Source organism: Equus caballus, chromosome 16, assembly GCF_041296265.1.
Source record: "Equus caballus isolate H_3958 breed thoroughbred chromosome 16, TB-T2T, whole genome shotgun sequence".
Taxonomy (NCBI): domain Eukaryota; kingdom Metazoa; phylum Chordata; class Mammalia; order Perissodactyla; family Equidae; genus Equus; species Equus caballus.
Window position 1 is genome coordinate 38,160,061 of NC_091699.1, and position 18,553 is coordinate 38,178,613.

The following is an 18,553-nucleotide window of genomic DNA, read 5'->3' on the forward strand; positions in this document are numbered from 1 at the left end:
TGATTCCCCACCACATTTTGGATGGGAAACAGGCCAGGAGAGGAAATGAGAGTGGTCAGAAAGAGGCAAAGGTGAGAGACGAAAGGCTGATGGAAGCGTTCCCTGATGTGGTCCAGCTCTCGGAGCAGCCTGGCAGAGGAGGGAGGGGCCCCTGTCGTCCGGAATGCTTTTTATAGAGCAGCAAGGCTAGAACTGGGTCAGGAGGCTGCCGCAAAAGCTCCCAGGGACAGAATGGAGGGAGGAGGGGGGGATCTGGGCTGGTGGTCTTCAGTACACAGAACCCTCAGGAGGAATGAGGAACTGCAGGATCTGGAGGAAAGTATGGCAGGGTGGCCAGCATAAAGAAAGGCAGAGACTCTGAGCCCCTTGAGGACAAGATGTATACCCGGAGCATCTCTTCACCATGGAATACATAGTTAGCACAGCACGTGGAACAGTGAGGAGAATGGGCGCTGCGCAGGTGTCAGACACCAGCGTGGGAGTCTCACCTGAGCACCTAAGGAGGGTGGGCTAGCCAAGGGACTTCTCAGAGCCTCCAATTCGTTATCTTCATAACGGGGAGATACATTTCACACACTAAGCATTTTACATATCTACCTCATTTAATCTTCACAACAACCCCATGAAAGGGAACTATCATTAGACCCATTTTCTAGATGAGGAAATTGAGGCTCAGAGGGCTTCAGGAAGTTACTCAAGATCACAAAGCCAGGAAGAGGTAGAGCCACAGTTAGAACCCACACCTCCCTGAGCCAAAGATGGTCTTTCTTAGCTACTACACTATAAAAAAAGTAAAGTAAAATATATGATTCATAATTAGGTGAATTCTATAAATATGTGCCGTTTCCCAAGATGGTTCTCAACTTCTAGACCTAAATGAAACTGACTGTGCTTCTCCCAAGCTTCAGGAAATCAGAAGCAGAGAAGAAACCAGAGGGCCTGAGCACCCTGTAAAAAAATGCCTCTTAGGATCAAAAATACATCTATAAGGAGCCCACTGCCACATTTGGGGCCAAGTATGTAGATTTGAGTTAATATAGTCCACCTGGCTACGGCACGGTTTCTGGAGAGGACTTAGAAACTAGATGTGCATTTATCTTTGTGCTGTCCGTGAGGTGATGCTGGCTTTTTAAAGTGTTACAGTCAAAATCACATTATATTTATAATGGACTGGGCATAAAAGTTAGGCATTTATGTGATGTCCAAGGTTCTCTCTCTCTCAAGATTAGATCTTTGAATCTAAAGCTATACAGAGAGGTTCCTAATTCAGTTTTCACTCTTGGAGTTTTGAAAATGGATTAGAAATTGAAGACTTCAATAAGTACAAAGAGATCATAGAAAGAATAATTACATTACCAGTGTCAGCAGTTATTGCCTTTCCCCGCAACGCCAAAATCGCACAGTACAGCTTATAAGAAAGAGACCATGGACTTTCTCATTAATCTTTCATAATTCTTGGACTGTACCTCCTCAGATCTCGCAGGTATGCCTGACTGTAGTGGATGGATCTGTAAAATTTCTTCTCAATCATCTGATTTGCCCACAACCAATGAAGACAAATCATTCCACATAAAAATTCTAAGAAAAATTCTATAAATTCGTTCATTTTAAGTAGTAGGGAACTACTCACAACATAATATTGATTAGAGAATTAACCTAATTAGCAATTCAGTATTAAAATATTACTTACCATATTAACATTAAGTGGAGTTTGCTTAGGATAAGCCTTACAGAAACATTATCAAGAGCCTCATGTGTGGCGATAAAGATTGCACAATCTTGACTTCTAAAGGATTATTATAAATTTTTCCAGGACAGTAATTTTTCTAAGTATTCAAGTTACCTAGAACTCATACATTTTTATTACTTTTTAAATTTCACTCTTCTCATAGAAAAATATCTGATGTATCCCCATTTGCTCACTTCTCTCTTCCCTCCTACTCTTTATCCCTAACTTATCTATAAATTTAGGTTTCTAAAAGATACTTTTTCACTTGTAAGGCTAAATGCATGCATAATGTGTGTGTTTATTTTTAAAAAGCTCTAAAACATGCAAACATCTGAAATTTCGGAAAGAAAATGGATGCAACTGACATACAAACACACAACACCCCCAGGACCATCCTAGAAACAAAGACACACCCCACCCAAAATTGCAAAATAAAGCAAAGCAAGCACACACAGGAAATACTTTAATTGCTACCAGCTACCCGCAAGCTGCACTGGTATTTGCAAGTCTTACTTTTGGGAGTTGGGGTAGAACAGGTGAGTTTCAGAATCGTGCTGTCTAGAGGACTTCAATCCCCATGGCAACAAAAGAAAATCTGGCAAGCCAGTCCCGGCCAAAGAGACACCCCCCTCAAGCTTGACCGCCCCTCACCTGCTCCCCTTCTCTCCTCTCTCCCCAGAAGAAGGCACTTCACGGAAACGTCTGGGAAAGCCCTTGGACTTTATTTTGTTACACCCTCTAAATGGACAAAAAACAAAAGAGAACAGGTGTAGAAGACAGTATTTTCAATTGGCCACCAAGAGTTCCACACAAATGCCCTCCCTCCCATCTAACACAGGCATTCCCCAGCATTAGGCCTCATTTGGACATTTTCAAAAGAGAAAGCTTACACACAAAGGTGGCTGGGTTTATTAAGCTTTTTTATACTGAGGTAAGAAATAATGAAATGGGAACTTTACTCTTAAAAAGTTGTCTTTACATATTAGAACATACTAGAACCCTGTGTTACTTCTGCTAATGACAGCAGGTAAGGATACCACAAACCCCATAATGACCCTTCTCATCTATACACCTATCCTTCCACCTTTGACACAATGTCTGGACAAACAGGATTGCTTTATTGGAATAAACAGAACTAGGCAGGAATCTACCAGATGCCATTTGAACCCCCTTCTGCCACAAATTTCTCTGAATTTGGTGCTGTTAGATCTGGGATTTTCTCTTTTCCCCATGCATTCCTCTCATCTCTAGACATTTCCTTGATTCACAAAACAATTGTGGAATACACAGGAGCAGCACCTCAGAGAAGGTGAGGGTAGCAGGTGGCAAGTTATTACTACAAACTAAGTTTAATATTTAGTTTCCATTTAAAACTTAAATACCCATAGCATTTGAGATGTGGCTCTAGCATTTGAAAGACGCACTTCTGTCACACAAGAACACTTGAAAGTGTTTAATTATATTTAATCCCCAAACCACCTGGACTATAGGATTTCACAGTGAAATGACTCCTATTCTTTCCAAACCCTGTTGATAAAACAGCAAAGACAAACTTGTATATACGAAAGTTCTCTTATAGAAGCTCTGTTGAATGCCACCCAGAACTCTGAACTCAGGGATGTAATTCCAAAGAACGTTTGTTAATTTCTGATTCACTTGCTGGCTTTTTACTTCTAGGAATGAACATCCTGATTCTTGAGTGTTTGGCTTTTCTTCTCCCTTAATACAAGCTTTCACTTATTTTGATAATTATTAGATTCCATATCGGGTAAAAGTGCTTGGCACGGGAACCAAAACTTGGAGAAGTCAAAACTTGAGAATATGACTCAAAAGGGGGTGGAGGGGGGTGGGCGGCAGGGAGTGTGCTGTAATTCAGAACTTCTTGTCTCCCTCTATTGAGTACATTCTGGAACTACAACCACTGTCCTCAAAACATCACAAACGTACTCAGTGTGGCTATGAACATTAATCTGAAGAAATCACGAGTGTGTTGGAGTGTTTTTGTAAATTTTCATAAAAACTTGAAATTTGCAGCTTCCTAAAATATTTAGACTTCTTCTCAACCCTTAGCCCTACTCTGAATTCTGCCAGATTCACTCTTTCGGGAATTTTGGAGCGGAGCCGGCTATCTCCGCAGTTTTGCCTCACACACAATCACAGGCGCTTAAAACTACCACCCGTAAACTGACAACACTTCGCTGAGAAGCAAATGCCACAAAACCAATAACTAATATCTCGAATAATCAAGGGAGTCACCTGAGCAAACCGCAGAACCGACACAATCAACCCTGGGAGAGAGGACCTTTAATTCAAGTAATCCAAGAAACGGTGTCGGTTATGTAGAATAGACTAGACATAGAAGGAGTTTCCCTTTCCTGAAAAGTGAGCTTGGTTTAAAAATGTATCTGTTCACTCCTTCCTTAACAGAATCAGTCCGGTCTTTCAAGTATCATGGAGGATGTTTAAATGGCAACCTTTAGCAGTCAATCTCTCCCTGCTTTTGTCTAATGACTACGTGTTAGTCTGTTCCAAGAGCTTCGACTGGCATCTCAGGGCCAACTCGACAGCAGGGGGCCGGTTACTATAACAACTGACAGTTCTCATGAATTCTGAAAGGCCCCCGAGTAGCCATTTGGGAAACAGTTATTGAGCAAAAAGTTGCCTGGGATCGGCAGCATTAGCCACCACGTGACCCAGATCTTGCTGCACACAGCTACAGGGAGAGAGGAAAAAAAGGCGCCCACCTCCAGGAACAGCTGGGGACCTCCAAAGGCTCCCCACCCCCATGCCTTTTAGCATCTCAGAGCAAGACAGTTTAACACCGCAGTGTCATCAGAAACTCAAACCCTCTGAGGCAAGCCATGTCTTGGCATCATGAACTCTGCTTTAGCTTTCTCCTCTGGCTTGACACATTGTCAGGCTTTGAAGAGCTGAATTGTAAAACTTATTCCTAATGATTAAAAAGAGAAATTCTTGAAATATGGCCACAGATACAGGTTCCAGAAAGAAATGAGTGACATGGGCAGTCATCAGTTTTAAAAGAAAAAATGATGCCTGGAATACTTGTCGTCCCAGGAGTGGTCTGTTTGCAGAAAAGATAAAGGTGATCACACATACATCCAAAAATTGTGATTTGGAAGCTTGGATTTTCCTAGACTTGAGAAAAGTTGTATACAAACCTATCTTTTGATTTTCATTCCCTCCCACACGCGAGCCACACAAGAGCAGCTTGACAGACCCAGAGCCTTTATACACGCCGGATCTCCTGGAAAAGAATCTGATCCTACTCATAAAAGCGGACTTGATTTTGCATAGAGGAAGGGCAGTTTGAGGGCGTTTTCCCTCTGGTGGTACAGACCATGCAATGACCGAGTGCTTCTCGGTCAGCTCTGACACAGTGATCTCTGCCCCAGGCATTTGTCCTTTGTCTCTTTTCTGTGAAAATCACAGCCAAACATCTCCTCCTCCAGGAAGCCTTCCCTGACTCTGTGTCCCTCCCATCCCACTCTGGTGAAGGTCAAGTCCCTCCCAGAGCACAGTCTCCCTTCATCACCACTACAGTGGTGATGCACCTTTAGCCTCCGCAGGGGCCAGTCAAGGAACCTCGGGGAAGCAGGGACTGGCAGACTAGAGGGCTGGGGGAGGGTAGCTCTGTCCAGCCCACCAATGCCACAAGGGAATGAGAGAATCCGAGAACAATGCTGCCAGATCTCCCTATTTATCATGAGAACCCAGACAGCTAGATTTTAAATAAAATCTTCCTAGTCTCAAAATAATTCTGATTTTTAAAAATAGTATGTCAGCTATATAAAACAGATCTGGAGGTCACCAGATCTGACCTCTATTTAGGATAACCTTTGTTTACCTGCTCATCTCCTCCATTAACCTAAAAGCTATGTCTCCTTGCTGAATCCCCAATGCCTGGCACAAACTAGATGCTTAAGAAATGTCTTTGGGGTCAGCTCCAGTGGCCCAGTGATTAAGTTCAGTGCGCTGTGCTTAGTCGGCTTGGGTTTGGTTCCCAGCGTGGACCTACACTACTCACTGTTAGTGGCCATGCTGTGGTGGTGGCTCACATACAAAAAAAAAAAAAAGAAAAAAAAGAGAGGAAGATAGGCAGTAGATGTTAGCTCAGAGCAAATCTTCCTCAGCAAAGAAAAAGAAAGAAAGAAAAAAAGAGAAAAAGAAATGTCTTTGAACCAACAAAGGCAGGAATAGATGGGCCAGCTATAAAGGGTCTTAGGTCAACAAAACCAAACCCTAAGTGTGAGTACCTCCAAAAACATACTAACTATGTGATCCTGGGCTGTCTCCTCCCTAGAGAAGAAGAAAAGTAGTGCCTGACACTTTGGCTAACCACGTGGCTGCTATGAGGAATATATGCTGTAATGTTTGCCTTGTATTAATCCAACCATTATGGGTTGTTGTTATTAGTGGTGTTTCTCCTTTGTTATCTGTTCCCAGTCACACACATGGGAGAAATCATTTCTATTGCACCCGTCCTTTGTGGCTCTGCTGGAGAGGGGCAAACAGCTAAACCAAATCCAGTTATCAGCGAGTGAACTTGGAAGTGTCAGCTGCTAGAGCAGATGGGCGGAGCGTGCGCACCAGGGTTTGGTGCTTGCAGCAGCTCTGAGTGTCATTGTTGCTACGGTGGGAATACAGGAGGGATCGCGTTCCACTGGGGCACATGTGGCCAGTCATTCCACGAGCAACAGAGCGGTGTTACCACATGCCCACACTTGACTTTCACATGCACCTGCTGTTTGCCGGAGCCTCCGTTATGCTAACACAAGCCCCCACACATTTGTGGCATGCATCCCTTCATATCTGTTACACTACCTCCCAATGAACATCCAGGAAGAAAAACCATTGCAATGTCAACAAAACTCACTTGTTTTCATGAACAGCATTCTTAATGAGAAGGCACCTGCACATGGCAAAATTTCTGAAAGTCTAAAGTTGGCAGTAAAAGAGAGACCTTTCTTCTGTCTGCCTATGAGGTTAAATTAGTGGTAAGTAATTTACCACAGAATTTAAACATGGTTTGGTCATGTGCTGAAGAGGGACATGAATCTCTCACATCAGAGCATGAAATCCTTCTCATATCAAACTTTAACAAACCTGGGTCAGATGTTACAGTTCACATTAGAGTTTCCAGTTTTCTCTTCCCAAGTCCATGTAGTTAGTTTAGTTAGCTCAGCCCTATCTGCACCTGAGAAGTAATGCTGCTCTGTGCTTCCAGAAACTTCCCTTCTAAGCTAGAATTATGGTCAATAAGATGCTCAGTTTGTCATAAAGGTAATATGGCACTGATTAGCTGGAACTAAGAACAAATAGGTTTTATTATTCAACATCAAAATCTATTCAGCTTCTAGAACACCTGAAAATCTAGCTGGTCCTCTAAAGTTTTCTTCCACATGATTTTGGCAAATCCAAACCATAGGATCTTTTCCACACATAAGAACATGCACTATAAAGAGAAGCTATGGAAGGAAGGAAGGAAGTGCTTCCAGGCATGTGACTCCTCACCTAGGCAAAATAATGTAATGGTTAAGACGGTGAGTTATAAAGTCAAATTGTCCGGGTTCAAATCCAGGATCCAGGAAAGATTAACAGTGTGACTTGGGCATGTCACCTGATCTTACCAAGCCTCAGTTTTCTGATCTGCAAAATGGATATAATAATTCCTAGGATTTATAAGCTGACTAGGAGGGGATATAATCCGTTTAGCACATGTCTGGTATGATGAATATTCAAGAAGAGATTCTTGGCGACATGGGCCTTAACATACATGAAGCCATTTCAGGGGTGAGACTGTTCATCAGAGAGAGAATAGCTACCTTTAAAGCAATTTTCCTCAAGATTACAGAAAAAGACAAATTAAAAATATCTTTCCTATACTCACAATTCTAAGTGGATGCTAATGTCTGGCTCACAGTAGCTAAGCTATTCTACGGAGCAAGTTAATAAATAAACAAGTTGCATGCCCTAGCACACCAACTGGACACCCTGCACATAGCTCTTCTCCCAGCATCTACCCCAAATTATGCAAATCAAAAAGAAACCTTCCAAAAAATTTCCTCTCCTCTCTGAGTGGCAGCAGCTGTGCTCTTCCAATGCTCCAGTTCTTTTGAGGAATGTCAGCACATTAGTGCCATATAAACAGCTTGTCTGGGTAAGGCAGGGGATATGGAGCTCTCGGAATGCACTGACTGTAGTTATTCAAAAGGTGCATTTTGTTACCATTTTGAGTAGTCAGGCCAAAATGGCACACTTCAGATACTAGGGAATTGATTTCTTCTCCTTCATTTCAATAGAAACGATTACAGCTCTGAACCATCGCATGGTTGATACGGATGGCAATATTTCCAAGGCACACACAGGGCGCCATTTGCACAAGGAGGCAAGCTCTAACTATTAGTTGATTTTCGTTGATTTTATCTTTATTAGCTGCCCCACAACCCTGAACCTTGTCCAAAACTACTTTGCATGGAATTCTTCCTAGCTTCCCAGCAACTTCTGCATTGTTATGGATTTTGTTCCTAATTCTCTTCAAGGCTGACCTTTGCAAGGAGCATTTGAGAGAGAAATGTAGCATCCTACCTATAACGTCTCAGCTAAAAGTATTTTTAAATAAATTTCTCTTCACAAATCCATGTTGCTGCCTGAAAAAATCCTGCTTAAATAGTCCCCAGTGGGCCTCTCTGTATCTTTCAGTTGACAAAAAATATGAGGTCTCTATCTGTATTTTTTAGTTTTGGCCAAAGGTGAAGTAATGAGATTAATGATTGGCTTCCAAAGTTGTCCCTTTCAGGAAACACTTTCTCAACCCAATGACGCCAATGGCTCTAAATATTTAAGGACACTTCTGGCAGTGCTCAGCGAGTACTCATGGGCTCCCCAACTTATCTTGTATCCTTGCGGCGGTGTGACCATTGCTGGTCAATGCGGAGTGAATGGGAGTGAAGGGTTACACTTCCTAGCCATGCGGTGGAGAGCTGGGTGCCTCCTCCATTTTTCCATCACTGCTGCAGCAACTTGGGAGAGACAATGTTCCAGAAAGAGGAGCCGTGCACGGAGAGGGGTGCCCAACCCTGTCAGACTTCACCGAAATAAACTTTGTGTTGTGAGGCCACTGGGGTGCTGAGGGGTGTCAGCTGCAGCCGCTAGTGAAGCTGACTGTGATACAGCCAATCCGAGCTAATGAAGCTGACCACTGGGCTTCAATGTTGTTTGGGAGGGAGGTGGGGGCAGGTGGGGGCAGGTTGGGTGGGCCACGTCTTTAACCTAGTTACTTAGGGATGTGCTCCTCTGGAATTGCCTTTAAGCCCATTAGGAGCACCACCCAAACCAATTTCATTAACTTCATAGTCACCCTTTCCTTTTTTGGCCCAAAGTGGTTCTGCTTCAGTTGGTTCACCTACATTTATACTATATTTAGCTCCAAACAGATGACTTTTAGCTATTTCTAGGATAAATACTTTGCACAACTGAGATTGTTCAAAAGAATGAACTCTAGAAGGAAATTCCACAAGTTATTTTCAAGCAATGTTTTAAGCAATGGACACATAATTGGAAATTGTGTACAGCTACACAATGTGAGTACATTTCTTTTTTTCTTAAAGACTGGCACCTGAGTTAACATCTGTTGCCAATCTTCTTTTTTTTGTTTCCTTCTGCTCCTCAAAGCCCTCAGTATATAGTTGTATATTCTCGTTGTAGGTCCTTCTGGTTGTCCTGTGATTACATTTAAGGTATAACCTTCATTTAGATCTGCAGATCTGATTTTCTTTGTTAAAGAACAATGCCTTTTAGGCACATAGGGTTCAGAATTAAATTTGCATTTTTCCCCACAGTCAGGGATAATATGACAACGCCCACCGCATAGTCACGTGTCCCAGGCACTGGGCTAAGAAGTTCCCGTAGCTCACACTTAATCTCACGTGAACCCAATGGCACGTTTCTTAACTCTATTTTGCAGACGAGGAAAGCGAAGGTAGTGGCGGAGTCTTGTGTAATGCAGTGTTTCTCTACCTTTTTTTCAATGGCACCTCCCCTAAGGGGCCTTTATAGACATTTTTTTCCTTAATTGCCCCCTCCCAATGAAATTTTAAAACAAATTGCATATCTGTGTATGTACTATATGCATACCTGTGCTTTATACACAAAAAGAGTAAGTTGTTTCACCTCCCAAGAACCGATACCCCCCTTTGGGAATGATTGTGCCCGTTAAGAACACACGCTCTAAGGTGACACAGGTGGTGTGTGAGTGGTGGAGCCTGGCTCCAGATCCAGGCTGTCTGACTCTCGGCCCACACTCCTACTTCACCACCGCACAGTCCTGCCTCATTCTCATCTTGCCCTCCTGCAGCCACGGCTCCTTCATGCCTTTCCATCATGCTCAGGCTAAGGCACACATCCCTTCATGTGGCATCCATGGCCTTCATCATCTGGCTCCTGCTGCCCTCATCCTTTGTTCCAGCAACACTGAACCACAGGTACCTGCTTTATAACAGGCCCAGTTCTCTCTCTCCAGCTCCATGCCTCCACACCCTCTTCACTGGCTTATGGTTGTTTGTGCTTCAAGACCCAGCTTGGGCGTCAGCTCCTCTAGGGAACTTTCCCTGACCCCACCCCAGCCCCCTTCCCAGGCCTGGTTGAAGCCCTGTCTATGTGCTGCCATAGCAACTCAGACTTACTCCTCCAAACTCTATTATATTTACTCGTATGCCTCTCCAGTTGGACCACAAGGACTTTGAGGGAAAGGCATCACCCCTGAATCATCAGGCCCAGCCCATGTGTGGCAGGCACTCCATACTCACTGCATGACTAATAGGAAGCTGCAGGTGGGTCCACTGCCCATGCACTAGTAGAAATAGCTTTATAATTTCTTAAATAACAGAACACTGCTAAACTGCTGTATGCACTCTCTAATAATCCTGCAGACGGGATGGGATTGAAAGTGGCCCCCATTTTTCCAGTCCATGGCACATGCATGCATGACGCCAGAGTCCTCACTGAGAACCTGAGGCTGGCCACGCTGAGCTCACATGCCTGCCTCGTTTCTTTCCCACTGTTCACATGTGCATTTCCCCTGCTATCCATGCCTGAATTCCCTTTTCTTAGTGGAAATCCCCTCCTGATTCTAATTTCCTAGCTTCTTTCGGAGGTGACACTGGCCACTTCTGTCTGCCTCATACCTGCATCCAGTCACCTTTCTGGGCCTTTGGGAAACCACCCCTTGTCTAGCTTCAGTGCATATATTTTTGATGGCAGTGACCTCTCTTATGTGCCCCAGGGTTAAATATTAAGACTCAGACCTGACAAGAGTCTTCAATCTCTCTGCCCACCAGAAGTCTCTGGGGATGGACAAATGACCTGAGTCAGTCCTACGAGACACCATCTTGGGACTTAACTGGAACTGTTAGAGAAGAGAAATTCCCTTTCCCTTACTTACAAGGGTAAGTAAATGTAACATGGGCCAGAGGGCACCATGTGGAAACAGCCAGAGGGCCTGCCTAAGAGAAAAGACCTTACAGAGAGAGCAGATCCCAGAGCCTGAGTGAGAACACAGAGACACACAAAACAAGCTGAGTCCTGTTGTCCTGGTTCCATCTTCCGAATCCAGCTGGGCCTAATGCTCCTGAGCTTTTCAGTTCCATGAATCAAACTTTTTTTTTCCTGCTTGTGCTTAAGGAAGTTTAAAGTAGATTTTTGTCAGCTACGACAGAAATGGTTCTGACCAACATAGTGGATGAGAATATTGCACAGTGCTCAGCCCTCAGTAGGCATTCAACAAATATTGCTTCTCTTTTCCTTCTCTGGTCAAACTGCAAGGCATTGGCACAATAAGCCCACTGATCCCTACTCCATTTGACTTAGCTGGACATCAGTCATGCTCATCCTTCACAGTACGTAGGTGTGAGACATACATCTTGGTGGTAAAATAACATTATGAATTCTAGAGTGAAAATGTCCTGTGTTCAAAGCCAGGGTCCACCATTTACTGCAGGGCTCTGGACAAGTCACTTGACCTCCATAAGCTTCTGTAGCTTGCTTTTAAGATGGGGATAGTGGGACCGGCCTGGTGGCGCAGCGGTTAAGTTTGCACGTTCCGCTTCTCGGTCGTCCGGGGTTCGCCGGTTCGGATCCCAGGTGTGGACATGGCACCACTTGGCACGCCATGCTGTGGTAGGCGTCCCACATATAAAGTAGAGGAAGATGGGCACGGATGTTAGCTCAGGGCCAGGCTTCCTCAGCAAAAGGAGGAGGACTGGCAATAGTTAGCTTAGGGCTAATCTTCCTCAAAAAAAAATAATAATAAAATAACATGGGGACAGTAATAGTACCTACCATACAGATCTATTGCAAGAATCATGTGAGATGTGTCACCCAAGTGCTTGGCAAAGTGCCTGGTACTAAGAAAGGACATCAGCAAGCACTAACATCCCCGTACAATGGGATGCCAGGGGAGACAGCGAATTCAGAGACCTCGGGTTTCATTTTCTACTATTTCACAAACCCATTAAATTGCAGTGAAAGCAACTCTAAGTGAACACACTCCGAAACCAGAACAATAGCTGCAAAGGGTCAGTCCCTGGCTATAGAAACTGGCACCACAGCGAGCTGGTTTGAAGCCCGGTTGCCAGGCCTGCCACCCGAGGAAACAATCCAGAAGGTTTTGATCTGCCTCAATGCTCCACTTATGTCAAGTCTGTTTGCCAATCATCTGCTCTCATTGTGCCTCAAAAGGCGGAAGAGAAGCACTGTTGTCCCAGCCTCGAAACTGCATCGCCTTGGGAAATACGCATCTCTTCTGAATTTACCAATTTTCTGTGTGAGCTCCCCAGTGCCTCCTCTTTTCATATGAATAATAAAAAAAAAAGTTGGGATAGAAACAAGGTCCTTGTCCCCTCTAGGCTGTTCTCATGCTTAGCCAACTCATCCGTCCTCACACTAATTCAATTTTACTTTCCTTGCTCTGTAAGAATTTTCTCCTTCACACTCACTTTTGTGTACTGGCATTAGAAGTTTTGTAGAAGTTCACAGGCAGAGTTTACTGGATGAAGTTTAAAGCTCTGGTTCCTTTAAATCAAACTCTCAACATATATACATACTGTACATATATACATATATAACATTATATATTTTAAACATGAAATATTAATATATTCAATACATATTTTTCATTTGCACTCACTGAGTTTTTCAAAAGTATAAACAGTTGTCATTTTCTAATGGGAAAATACATTTTGAATGGGAGGATCTTAAAGCTCTCTTTACTACATGACACAGCCCCTTCCTACAAGCAGCCTGCAGTCAACACGCACCCTCTGCCCTGGCTGGTACCCATGTCTGCTTGGCCACATGGTCCACAATCTTCCTTGGTCACAGTAATCCATTCTTGGGTGGGCAGAGGACTGAGATGGGTCAATCAGAAACAATCCTGAGGTTTTTGCTAGAACTGCTTGGAACAGGAACTTTTTCACACGGGGGCTGCCAAGCTAGGATCCTGCGGCCTGGAGCAGCTGTGGGCCCTCTCTGCTCCTGCGTGGGGAGTCTGCAACTAAAACCACGCAGCCCTGAGCAGAGCCAAGACACGGCTATGCAGACCTTTTGTCACTACTAGGGGCTCAATTAAACCCACATTAGGCAGCCTCCAGTTTACTATGAGCTTCAGACAACTATGTGTTCACAAACCACTTTGTTCTGGAGAAGGGATGACATGGAGGTGAGTCTAGTGTTCCTAGGCTCACCCCAAAACACAATGTAATTCATAATCTATCTGGTCTGTAGCACTAGTGCTATAGTTACCGTTAGACGCCTGGGGAAGCGGAGATGACCCCTTCCTTACTCCCTTGTTCCATTCAATTGAGAAGAGATCCAAGGACGCCCACCTATCTGTCAGCAGATTCTGGTGATCCCACCTTCAAACTGTATGTATATCCAATTGATTCCCACCACCTGCTCTGCAACCCTCATCTGAGCCACCATCACGTCCTTCTTGGGCTAGTTCTGTAGTCTCCCGCTGGTCTCTCTGCCTCTGCCCCTGTTCCTCTTCAGTCTCTTTGTAACACAGCAGCCAAGTAATCCTAAAGTCACCTCACAACACTCTTCTGTACCAAACCCTACTTAGAGTAAAAGGCAATGTGTTTACAATGGCCCACAAGGCTGTACATGACCTGACTCCCCTCTACCCTGTTTCTTCCTGACACTCTCTCCTATCACTCTGGCTCATATACCTGCTCTAGCCACACTGACCTCATAGCTGTTCCTAGAACATGCCAGGCATGTTCCTGCCTCAGGGCCTTTGCATGTGCTGTTACCTCTGCTTGGAACTTGCCCTAGATGGAGCCAATTTGACTCCCTCCTCCTTTAGGTCTTTGTTCAAATATCATTTGTCAGTTAGGCCTTCCTTAGCCACTCTCAACACTCACACCTAAGCCCTAGCATGCCCCTCCCTTTCCAGATTTAGTTTTCTCCATGACACACTTAACACCATCTTAGGCATTATATATTTTACTTACGTGCCTTGTGTATTGCCTGTCTCCCCCACCAAAATCTAAGCTCCACGAGAGCAAGAATTTTGGTCTAATTTGCTCACTTTTGCATCACCAGCACCTAGAAGAGTGTCTGGCACCCAACAGGGGCTCAAAATTAACTGAATGAATGGAAAGAAGGGAGGCAGGGATGGAAATAGGACACCCGTTCATCACTGACGAAGCTTGCCAGATAAAAGGCAGAAGCCCCCTACGTTAGTCTGAGAGGTGAAAGCAGCCAGGCCAACTGAGGGGGCCAGCCTGCCCCTCTCAGTTCAACTGCTGAGAAAACCCAGGACTTGCAAGCAGAAGCTGCAGGCAGACTTCCCACGGGAGGCAGGGAGAACCAGTTCAAGGACAATGATAATATAGGGATGGCTTACAGGCAGCCATTTTCATCTTACTTGTTTTAAATGCCACACAATACGCTAAATGTTTTCCTATCACCCCATTTTCAGCAAAGGGCTATGAAAAAAACCTTAAGGTAAAGAGGAGGTATTATGTGGGTACAACAAACTGAAGCACCATCTCAGAGAAACTGGAAATGCTATGAAACTTCTTAACTCATTCTGCAGGTTTAGAAACTAAAGCTCCAAGTGGAAATGAGACTTGAATCTAGCAAGCAGCAGGGCTGGGGTTTGAACCTGGATTTCCCTGGTTCCCAAGCAGAAGTCTCTTTGCTGTTAAACCCCTGCAGCTCCTCATAAGTGCCTTGAGCTCAGCAGCGGCTCAGCCCACTGGCTTCTTCTGGGTACAAGTGGGTGTCCCAGGTAGTGACACTAGAAACACTCAGCTGCCTTAACTTTCTGAATGAAGAGGCCATGGGCTTCCCCTCCCTATGGGCTGGCCCCCTCCCAAGGCAGCGAGCTGACAGCAGAACCCGCCCCCACACCCCTCTGTAGGAGCCCTCCGTCCAGCTTACTCACCTCCAGTAAACTAGCACAGCAATGAGAAGGATGAGGCACACGAAGGTCAAGGCTGATACCACAATCAGAGGGATGATCCACTCCATCCTCCCTGGAGAAGGGCGGCTTATCATTCCAGAGGTGTTCTTTTCTGCTGCAAAGAGAAACCACGCCAGTTAGAGGACAGAGGTTAGTGGCGAGGGGGAGCCAGGGAGCCAGAGTGTGATGCAGAGTTCTGCTCTGCTTTTAGGTACTTTCCGGAGAACTGGGCTGCCCGCTCTGGGACACCCTGTGACAGGAAGGGCAATCTTCAGCCTGCACCATCTCCTACCGAGTCCCAACCCAAACGGGGACTTTTCTTCAGGCTGCATTCTATAATCACCAGTGGGATGGATTTGCAGGTAGAGTTCAAGAGGTTTTTAAAGAGAGCTGTGCAAAAGACAAACATCCAGCCTCGTTCTAGGAACATTATAGACCCAGAGCGGCCTCTGGACACACTGAAGAAATGTGCTTAAGTCTACAGGAGCACCACACTCGCCTCTGCAGGAGGTAGGGGGGCCTCTAGGGTTCGCTAGTGCCAGGGCGAGAGGATGGCACGATGGATTTTACTAAGATAACTGGCTGTGACCACAAGGGTAGCATCCATTACTCCTTCCTCTCGTAAGTGCACTCCAATTCTGCCGTGGGAAACCACTTCTCCCCAACAGACAGTCACGGTGGGACAATTGTCCAAATGTGGGGCTCTCCAGTCTCCTGGCTAAGGGTAAGGGGGGGACTCAAGCTGGGGCAATGGTGCTCAGGCCCTGGAATCTCAACCAGCCCCTAGATGGAACATCACCGCATCCCAGCAGGAGCAACCAGATACTTCTGCCCATCAGCTCCCACCACCTAGATTCCCGGAAATCCTGTTTTCCCTCAAATTTGGTTCTACAGCTTTTCCTTTGATCCCATTATGTCCCCACCTGCCCATCCTTCCAAAAGCTCTCAGACAACCAAAGACAGGCAGCCATGCCTCACTCTGCTCCCAGCACACGTCGGCCTCTACACAGCAGCCAGTCAAGGGGTTAACAGGGAAAGTCTGTGAACCGGATCCGGCTTCTCTCTGCTCAACCAAGACCTCTTACCCGAGCAGCTCCTTCCTCTGTCTCTCTCAGGCCCCGAGGATCGTCACAGGTCTCCTGGAGCCTCAGAGGAGAACTTATTCCCCCTTGTACAGTGGGGTAGATGCCGGGAAATCTCTAGATGGCCCAAATGAAGCTCAGGCGCGCTGTGGGGCTGGGAAGAGCACAAGTGCACAGAGGCAATCATGGGAGGCAGGTGGCGAGGAAGCAAAGGTTAACTGTGACTGCAGGGAGAACCCCCTTGAAAAATCCACAGCTGGCTGCAGGCTGCCTTGTGCTCAGCAAGGATTCCTCCTGCTCTGCAAAAACAAGGCCAGCCTTCAGCGAGCCCGAGTGCCCCTCTGCAGGACGGACTAAACGCAGGGCTAATCAGGCTGGGTTTCCAAGGGAGAGAAAGTGGGCTGAGCAGCAAAGAATTAACTGGCCTTGGGAGCAGATTTTTAAAGAGGCAAGGCTCCTGAGTCATGAAGAAGTGTGTGACCGTGCTTTTCACCGGGTTTCTCTCATGTAGTTGACCTTGATCCCCCTTCCTTTGTTTCACGCATAGGCCTGTGAAACAGGCAAGGCCAGGTTGATGCTCATCTCACAGGTAAGAAGGCAGAAGCAAACAGGTGAGGAATATACTGATTAAAAAACACAACTGAGCCCTTCCTGGTTTATAAAGTGCCTCCCTAACGGTGCCAGCCCATTTCTCTCCATCCTTTGCTCCACAACTTTTCATTAGAGAGCTATCTGCCAAGGCCCTACTGTGTGCCAGGCATAGTGCCAGGGGATGGGGACGCAGCAGAACATCAGACAGGAACAACCCTATGCCCGTGGGGTAGGAGTCATTTAGAGAGGGAGAGGCAGACCTACGAACAAGTAATTACAACAAAATGAACGTGAGGCCAGGGGAAGCGCAGGGGTGCAGGGGAACAGCTGCCCTAGCCCAGGGCTTCTGGAGGGAGACATTAGCGTGAGACCTGAAGGATCAAGGGGAGTTAGCCAGGCCAAGCGCAGGGGAAGAAGTGTGTTCCGGACACAGAGCACTAAAGTGGTGGGGGTGTGAAATGAGGCGGCGGGGACCAAGCTGGAGAGTCAGAGCCCACACCAGCCCGGGCTTTGTAGGCTGAATTAAGGGAACTGGTTTTAGTCCCAAGGGCAGTGGAAACTACTGCAAGGCTGTAAGCCAAAGCAGACGAGGATCAGATGTGCAATCTCTCCCCCGACATAATGCCTTAATGGCAAAGCTCTGGCGACTGGCCAGAGGAACCAGAGTTGCAAATGAGAATGATTTTGCAGGGCTCCAGCAGGAGGCAGCCCAGCTAGGCAATTATCTGGCTGATAGTGGGAGCATCACAAAGACCGGAAGGTCCTGTTTATGGAAATTCAGGAGGAGGGTTGACATATAGACGACGCGTCCAGTGAACTCGGTATCCCCCTGGGAGGCGCTGCGTACTGGAGGAACTCCCAATGTCTTGTCCTCTTTCTCTCCCTGCTGCCTCACAGAAAAGGATTCCTGCCTGAGCTACTACGTGGTAGGCAGGTGGGGGAGGAGGCAGAATGCAAACTCCAGGTCCTACTCACCCGAAACCTCTGAAAACGAGCCTTGGCCAAAACAGTCCCTCACGCAGGTGTCTCTACACAGTCGTTGGAAATACCTGCTCTGCGGCATTTCTGCCATCCAAAAACCAGGAAGCAGTGGCCACTCCAGAATCTCTGGGCCTTAAGAGTGACGGTCTAGTTGTGAGGGTCAATGGCATATTACATTGTCCCTGAAATCCCACATGTTGGTGATGATTATGTCTGACTCTCCCTCCTCTCCCACAAGGTGAGGGTTCGAAGTTTTCATCAGATTCTCAGAGAGCTCCAGGACTCAGAAAAGACTGTGAAGCGCCAATAGGCACTCCTTATGGTCGAGGAGAGAATGAAGTTCTGCAGAGGGTGAGGGGCTCAAAGTCACAGCCAGCCTGGGGCTGGGCGAGGCTGTTCCAGGACTGAGCTCTTTCTCTAAGGTTTCACGGTGATTGCTGAGAATTTTTTTTGGGGGGTGGGGCGGGGGAAGGGGAGTCAACCCCATCTGAAATCCCACAGTGGACAGTCCCCAAGTGGCACTTTCTGTGGAGGAGGTCCCAGGTTGGCAACAACCTGCAGTGTGAATGAGAGACCTAAGGAAATTGTTCCGACAGCAGTTTGACTTCGACCTTGACTAATGGCAAACAGTAGGATTTGCCCGGGTCTTTTACATAAAAATCAGGAAAAAATATCAGTGTTCCT

The 18,553-nt window shown here is 46.0% G+C and overlaps 1 protein-coding gene across 6 annotated transcripts in view; it reads right to left on the reverse strand.

Moving 5' to 3' along the window:
* Positions 1-18,553, reverse strand: part of PTPRG (protein tyrosine phosphatase receptor type G) — a 675,839-nt gene that overhangs the window by 64,997 nt on the left and 592,289 nt on the right. For 2 of the 6 annotated variants that reach the window (XM_023621200.2, XM_070238718.1), the window contains exons 13-14: positions 15,198-15,330; positions 2,381-2,467 (exon numbers count right to left, since the gene is read on the reverse strand). In XM_023621200.2, the coding sequence (XP_023476968.1) occupies positions 2,381-2,467; positions 15,198-15,330 (220 nt within the window). The remainder of the gene's footprint in view (positions 1-2,380; positions 2,468-15,197; positions 15,331-18,553) is intronic. The other 4 variants (XM_023621202.2, XM_070238720.1, XM_023621201.2 and 1 more) reach the window with 3 other exon arrangements.